Here is an 8,263-nt window from a genome sequence, read left to right as displayed (position 1 = left end):
AATTCTGTCTCTGTTTAGATAGACTTTACCTTTATGGGTAGAATTTTATAATGATTTAAGGTAGGGAAAGAGATAAAAGGCAAAGATTTTGAGATGATTCATTTGTAAACAGCACATGTGATTAAACCATGGATGATTTGGAAAGATAAAACAACTAGAGATATAGAAAGGGATGATATCTGAATATTTTGCCAGAATTACAGATTTTTGATATGGGAGATGTAGAGAACACCAAGTTATTAGCCAATATGGAGATTATTCTTGAAGAATAGGAAATGATGGTTTTTCAGGTAGAAGGGGATATCTTTTGAAGGCAAAGAGCTTTTCAGGACAGTGATTTTTATGTGTTAGTATCATGTTTACTGCACTGTATAACACTTTATGACATCAGTATAATCCTACTGAGGTGCGTGATGGGACTCCCATTTTAAGATGGAAAGAGTATAAAGAGCCTTGGTAACTTGCCCAAGGTTAAAACATATGGTAAACATGCAGAGCCCAGAATTTGAACCCAAGTTTATTTGATTCTGTTCAAATTATTCTTCACTGAGAGCCTGCTGTGGTGCCAGGCATAGTGCTTGTGCCTTAGGAGTTCAGAGTAGAATAATACATGGCTTCTGCTCTCAATATAGTATTGCAAGTGAACAGACAGTAATTTATAGGGAACCCTGGGGAGTTAGAGAAAGACCACTTAGCCCAGTCTGAGATTTTTAGGGCCATTTTCTGTAGGACATAGTGCCTCATTTTCTGTAGGACATAGTGCCTGAACTGAATCTCAAAGGAGGAATAAAGAGTTAATTGAAAGGAGATGATCTGTGGAGAGTGTTGCAGCCAGGGGGAACCACATGTGTAAAGATATTCAGGCATAAAAATAGCATGATTTATGCTGAAGAACCTATTTCTGTCTAGGCCTTAAAGGATGGGATTGGTGGGGACCAGCAGAAGAGCCTAAGTTTCTCTTTTCATACCTCATTGCCTGGACAGAAGCTGGTTAAGATATTTGTGAATAAAATTTTAGACTTTTCAGTGTGATTTTACCTTCCTTTTCTAGGATCAGTTCGACAGCTTAGACAAGCATACACAATGGGGAATTGACTTCTTGGAAAGATACGCCAAATTTGTTAAAGAGAGGATAGAAATTGAACAGAACTATGCAAAACAATTGAGGTAAGTTACATTTTTTTTTCAGTTCTCAGAAATGAAATTACATGTTTAAATAGTTGGATGTTAGATAAATGTGATATACCAGAGGTTAAGTTCTGTGTTTGTCATCAGAGTTAGATTGAATTAGCTAACTGGTTTGTTTTAATGACTAATTTAATTAAATCATTGCCTAGTATCAGAAGGAATATTGGCTAGCTAGATCATGAGTAGCTTTCATTCCAGAAAGATACTTAAAGTCATAAAATCAGGAAGCAATATTCCAGGAAAAAGAAATACCTGGGTATTAATTCTGTGCTTTACAGTTTTATTCCCCTGTAACCTTTTGCTTTAGTAATCTTTGCAAAACGTTGAAGAGTTCTCCAGTTTCTCATTTCTTTAGAGTTTCGAACACTTAGAAAGTGAGTGTGATGAGCTGAGTTTCTGTCAAAAACTAGATATATAGGGACTTTCTGGTGGCACAGTGGTTAAGAATCCGCCTGCCAGTGCAGGGGACGCTGGTTCGATCCCTGGTCTGGGAAGATCCCAGCTTAGTTGTGGAGCAGCTAAGCCCGTGCACCAAAACTACTGAGCCTGTGCTCTAGAGCTCGCGAGCCACAACTGCTGATGAGCCTGTGCTCTAGCGCTCGCGAGCCACAACTGCTGATGCCTATGTACCTAGAGCCTGTGCTCTGCAACAAAAGAAGCCACCGCAATGAGAAGCCCGTGAACCACAACGAAGAGTAGCCCCCGCTCTCCGCAACTAGAGAAAAATCCACACACAGCAATGAAGACCCAACGCGGCCATAAATAAAGAGATAGATAGATAGATATTACTGATGAAAGTGATTTTGGAATATGTGTTAGGAGATAAAAGTTTTAAAGGGAAAATTTTAATCTCAAATGGAATTTGTCTTAAGATTTTGTTTAAGCAGAAAATCGTCGTTAGACCACAACCTGACAAGTAGTTTTGCTGCAACGTATTCAATAAAAATGGTGTTTGAAGCTTGAAGACTAGACAACAATATAAGGTTCTAGCTGTAGGGGTTAGGATTCTTTATATTGCATAGTGACAGAAAAATACAACCCACAAGGCACACATGAGTGAAAAGTCTGTAGACATATTTTGACTAATGGGTCAAATGTGTCTAGGCGCCATTTCTTGGCTCTGCTTCCCCTTGTTGCTTTTATCCTCAGATTTCATTCAGTACCATCCTTTTTACCCCCATAGCTCTAGATTTCGTATCTTCATACCCCCACATCCTGGGGAAGAATGATGGTCTTCTCTTTTGTGCATTTGGGGGAGAAGAGAGGGAAGGAAAGGGGGAAAGAAGAAAGTGAAAGGGAGAGGAAGAAGATGGAAGGAGAGCAGAGTACAAGTGTGTATCAACTTCTTTTCTCCAGAAATCCCAGCAAAAGTCTCCTTTTGTCTTGCTGGCCCTGGTTAGATTATATGCTTATCCTGAACAATTCACCGAAATGAGAATATTAGATTGATTCATAGCTAATGGTTGGGGGAGGGATAGGTGCCCAAAAGAAATTTAAGGTAGTGGATCACAGAAGGAAGGGGGATATTTGAGTGATAAACCACATATGTCCACCATTTATAGCAGTTTATGTAAGGAGCTGACTGGGTGTAGGGATGAAATAGACTAGTATGATGAATAGGTTACTTATGTTTATAATGATATACATACTACTAATATGACATCTATTGAAATAGTAGCATCATGCTAATTTCATGATCCATTTGCTTCCTATGTTTTTTTTAAACCAAGGAATTTCTGTATGAAAATATAAACAGGGAACCTAGTATATTAATAATAATTGTGATGATATTTTACCTGTCCAAAAGTTTTGACTTGGGAACTTTACCGTTCAGGAATCTGGAAGCGTTAAGGACCTCTGAAAAGTTAAAATAACAATAAAAAAAAGTATTCATGTGTAAACAATGAAAAATTTCCCTCATTTACTTTATAATTTGATCTCAACTCTAGCACATTAAAGTTTTCTGGTTTCTAAGTATTCCAATAGAAGTGAAGAAAGAAAATGCTACAGACAGTACAGTGATGTTATGGCAGTGTGAAGTGCCAAATAATAAAGAAAAGATTAAAAGATTGCAAACAACAGATGAAAAAATTGTTTCCAGACTAAAGGTACCTGTCAGTAAGGCAATGATGAAAAATACTGTGGAATATGCAATTTGAAAAAGTCAGGTGTAGCAGCATATTTAAAAGGCTACTCAGTCTGTCAGTGTAGAAAGCAAGTTGCAGAACTGAATGTACAGCAAGACCTCCTTGCTTACTTGAGCTTGAGTATATAGCTATGTGTAAAATTTGTATGTATTCTGAAGAGGTCTAAAAGGGTATACCCCAAATTGTTTTACACTGGTTACCTCTGAGGAATGAGAGTGGGGGGATGAGAAGGGAAGGAACTTACACTTTTTACTTGTATTTTTTAATTATTGAAGTCTTTTCAACAATTGTGTAATCTTAAGCAAAGAAGATGGTATATTTCAAAAGAATCCTATCACAAATTATAGAATAAAAATTGGTAATTTATAAGGTGAACCTTCAGCAATCTGCAATGTTTAATTGTCCAAAATAACTTGGGCCTCAAGAGTTTCAGGATGGCCAAGGTTTTACCGGAGTAACAGGACTGTAATCAAATGGCACACTTGTTTGCCTTTCTGTTTTGTGACTGATAATAACGGTTATAATTTTCACTTAACTTGCAAAAAGAGATTTTAACACCACTTCTTTGAAGCAGGAGTGGCTAGAACCCACAATTCCATGATACGAAAATATAATTTTATAGTGAGAAAGTAGGTTTTGTCATATACAGACGCTCAGGTTAAGTGATGTGCATCTTTTTTCTGTCCCAGCAGACTAAAGAAATTTAGTACATGTTCATCCTAACAGTGGCTCTCACTTGCAGTGATTCTCAGCAAGAGCAGGATTATTGGAAGGTGTTGAGGAATTCCAATAAGGAAAAGTTGGGAGGAGGCTTGTGTAACTTGAAAACCATCTACTCCCTTCCCTTTCTCTACATTGAGATTTGCTGCTTTGGATGAATGCTTAGTAAATGACTGGATTATCAGCTACTCTTTATAGTATCTGTTTTGTCCAAAGGGAAGAAGTGTACCTTGTTTATTTCTTCTTTAATGGGAAAAATTCTTTTGGTTGACTCCCTCCTGTTTTTGCTACTGCAGAGGACAGTTTCTTTTCATAGTGAGGCAGCTCTTTTGTCTCCTGAAAAACAACTATATTCAACTATATTAAACATTTACATTTCAAATATATTGCAGGATTAAATTTTGCAATATATTTTTTGTAAATATATATTTTTTATTTGCATAAATTTAATTTGCAGTATAATTTTGGCACTCCTAGTTTATTCTCTGTCTTCTGTTTTGATGGCTTTGGTTTAATTTTATTTTAGTTTGGTATTGCTTCATTTTTGGTAGTGGTTTGAGGACAGGAATAAAAAAAAATAAAGCATCTAATCATGTTTGGAAACATAGTCATAAACAGTTGAGCCCATTGACAGATGAATGGATAAAGAAGATGTGTGTGTGTGTGTGTGTGTGTGTATGATGGAATATTACTCAGCCATAAAAAGGAACGAAATTGGGTCATTTGTAGAGACATGGCTGGATCTAGAGACTCATACAGAGTGAAGTAAGTCAGAAAGAGAAAAACAAATACCGTATATAAATGCATATATGTGGAACCTAGAAAAATGGTACAGATGAACCGGTTTGCAGGGCAGAAATAGAGACACAGATGTAGAGAACAAACGTATGGACACCAAGGGGGGAAAGTGGCAGGGGGTGGTGCTGGTGGTGTGTTGAATTGGGAGATTGGCATTGACATGTATACACTAATATGTATAAAATGGATAACTAATAAGAACCTGCTGTATAAAAAACAAAAAACAATTGAACCATGTCCATTATCCATGGATAATAAGTGGGACTAATGGTCCATGTCCATTATCCATTATCCATGGATAATAAGTGGGACTTTGAATCACTTGGTAGAATGTTTTTTGTTTGTGGACATAAAAAACTGAAATCAGTCATTCTTCTGATAAATTTATAATATTGTTATTTGTATGACAGAGATTGACTAAATTTTCTTAAGTGAAAAAAGAAGCTCTATATACATAATAGTATGTATCATTTTTTTCTAGTAAAAATAATTACAGCATTAAATTCTATCATAGAGATTGCTGCATGAAATTATATTCCCCTACTTCCACCCCAGATCATTCCTTTTTGGCTCAATCGTGACAGCGTGGTACTGGGAGAGAAATAGATTGGACAATGGCAAGCCTAAAACTTACTCTTACCTTAACCAGAACAGAAATCTCTCCAAATTTCTTGGATCTTATTTTTATTTCTGTACCTTGCCAACCCTGGCAACATAGCTGGTACCTCTAGAGCTGAGTGAATGTAAGTTGAATGTATAAATAATTGAATGACCTGTGTTTCACTTTAGTTTAGAAATTAGGATCTCTAACTATATGGTGAACCTTTGACCGTGTACTGCTTTCTATCCATACTAGAGTTTATGTCATATACATCAATGTGAAGAGATTGCTCTACTAAGAGCTGTCCCAAATATTTAGAATAGGCTTAGATATAGAATAATGCAAATAAAACCAGTTTTTATTTTCTATTTAGTCTTTATTTTCTCATGTCTCTTTATCAGAATTTTCTATTCCTATCCCACTGTTTAGTCTCCGAAGAACCTAGGGAGCTCATCTTTGTACTGACTTGTGGAAAGTAGAGATTACTTTTATTCTTTGGTTGGCCATTGTTTAACTTGTGACTCTTTGGTCTTCCCTGAGTTTTTGATCAAACTGCTTAATGTAGTAAACCCTAAGACTGGCATCTGGATACAAGCAGGAGGAACTATTCTCTATATTAATTTTCTTCATAGAATGGATCTTGTGGGAACTCTTTCATTCTTGTCAGTCTCTGGGAGTTCCTGAGCCTGCCTGGTACATATCTAGGTGCCTGTATCCAGATGACTTACTGGCTAAATAGTTTTTGCCTCTTAATTCTAGAAAATAGTCTCCCTAATAAAAGATAAACTCCACAAAGGAAAAAGATTCTTGTTTGTTCTGTGCAGTGCTTATTCCTAACTTCTAGAATAGTCTCTGGCACAGAACAAGCACTTTTTGGTATTTACTTAACACTTAACATAGCATTTAATGTGCCAGCACTATTCTCAGTGCTTTTACACATCTTATAATTTATTTCATTTTCATAAAATCCCAATGAGATGTTGGTATTACTTTATACATTAAGAAACTGAGTTACAGAGAGGTGAAGAAAGAGCTAGCTGGCTCAAATCTAGCTGCAGAGTCTGAGTACTTGGTGCTGCCTCTCAGCATAGGGAGAATGACTAATTCTCATTGAAGAGGATAGTTTTCTATCACCAGTACCTAGTGCCATTGAGACATCTTTGGGTTTCTAAGGTATTTTACTAGGGACAATAATAAATTATCTAAAAACTACATAACATACTCTTTCCAACTAACACATCTGTTTATAATGTAACAATTAATTATAAACAATTAAATTATAGAAATTTAATTAAATATAAATTAAATTATGTACTTCATAAATTTAGGGCTAGTTGTATCTTTTTCCATAAAGATAAGAACAGGTTAAAATAAAAGGTTAACATTTTAGAAGTCCTTCCTTTTAAGAAAATGTACTTGTCATTAAGGAAGTTTAAAAATTTAATTATGAGAATTTAAGATAAATGCTTTTTACTTTTATTATTCCTATAACCTATTATAAATTGGAGCTAGGGATAGCATAATGTTAGTTCTCTCTGCTTCTTTGCCTGTAATATTCTCCTTAACTCTATTAGCTATTTTCTTTTGGTGGTTTATCAGAGGAGAGGAAATAGCATGACAATTGGAGAACCTTTTTTTAATGTAATATAACTATATTTTCTTGATATGTTTGATTTGGACTTCATATACTTATCGTTACAATATTTTAGCTGTTTGGTATTTTTGTTTTTCATTTGTTTTTTTATATTTTTAAAAAATTTATTTTTGTTTTCAGTTTTCTAGCTGTTTGTTTTTCGATCATTGGCATTTTTTCTGCTCCTATCCTTGTACTTTTTGTGTGCCATGGAGCTCTAATGTTATCTCAGTTCATTCTGTTATACCTAAAAGATGCCCCCAACCCTCAACTTAATTATCCACCAGACTACTAACCTACATTTGCAGCAATAGGGTTGTTTGTTATTTTCAGTTTATGTAGGATGCGATCTCATTTAATCTTCACAAGAGTTTGTTGATCTTTGTTGTCCTATTTCTAAGACCTGTAGAGTACTTGCCCTGTAGTCAGCATACAGCAGTAAACTTTTGTGGAATGATTCAATCAATGAACTCTACTGCTTTACTAGTCAAGAAATTCAAGCTCATCACCTTAACAAGAATCATGAAGCCTATTCCTGATTTTTATATTAAACTGTTTCCTTAAAAAATGAAGCAGAACCTAACAAGTAAAACATAAAGCTCTTAAGAAAGAAAATAAGTTCAACCCAGTTATGGTAAACATTTTGATAGTGAGCTTTCCAGTGAAAAGGATTTAAAGATCTTGTTTAAACAACTATAAAGAGATAAGAAGGTTGTCAATGATGTTGGCTATATAGATCACTTAATCTCTTAGCTCTTTCATAATGCCTTTAATAGTTTTATTTCTGAGTTATTTGTTTAGCCATTTGAATTGTATAGGAGTGTCTGAAATGTGACAAAATGTTTATTTCATCATCCTCTAGGTTTAAAATATAGACAAATCAGATAGATTAAGCTGCTGACTTGAAGCTAGGACTGTGTTACATAGTTCTGCTTTAAGAATCTAATATTTAGAAGGAAAACAGAAGTTATCAACTTGCAGAACAAAATTTCTCCGAAAAGTATAATACTTAAGTCTGTGCCAATCTGCTCCTTCCTCAGTCTAAATTGAGCAATAAAATAATTTTCCTCTTTTCTGTCTTGAACATGCCTGAAAATATTCTTCTGGAAGATTTGCAGGTTGATTAGAGATCACATTGTTATGCCTATCACATCCTAAATAGCAATGAATTGTTGA

At 35.1% G+C, this 8,263-nt stretch overlaps 1 protein-coding gene across 3 annotated transcripts in view; it reads left to right on the top strand.

Moving 5' to 3' along the window:
* FNBP1L (formin binding protein 1 like) overlaps nucleotides 1–8,263 on the top strand; it is a 119,069-nt gene that overhangs the window by 65,728 nt on the left and 45,078 nt on the right. For all 3 annotated transcript variants that reach the window (XM_082834058.1, XM_082834057.1, XM_082834059.1), the window contains exon 2: nucleotides 1,052–1,167. In XM_082834058.1, coding sequence (XP_082690184.1) covers nucleotides 1,052–1,167 — 116 coding nt within the window. The remainder of the gene's footprint in view (nucleotides 1–1,051; nucleotides 1,168–8,263) is intronic.

The sequence above is a fragment of the Leucopleurus acutus genome, assembly GCF_964270905.1.
Source record: "Leucopleurus acutus genome assembly, chromosome: 2".
In the NCBI taxonomy this organism is placed as follows: Eukaryota; Metazoa; Chordata; class Mammalia; order Artiodactyla; family Delphinidae; genus Leucopleurus; species Leucopleurus acutus.
The sequence above is the reverse complement of the archived record's forward strand: the minus strand, read 5'-3'. Positions and strand labels throughout refer to the sequence as shown.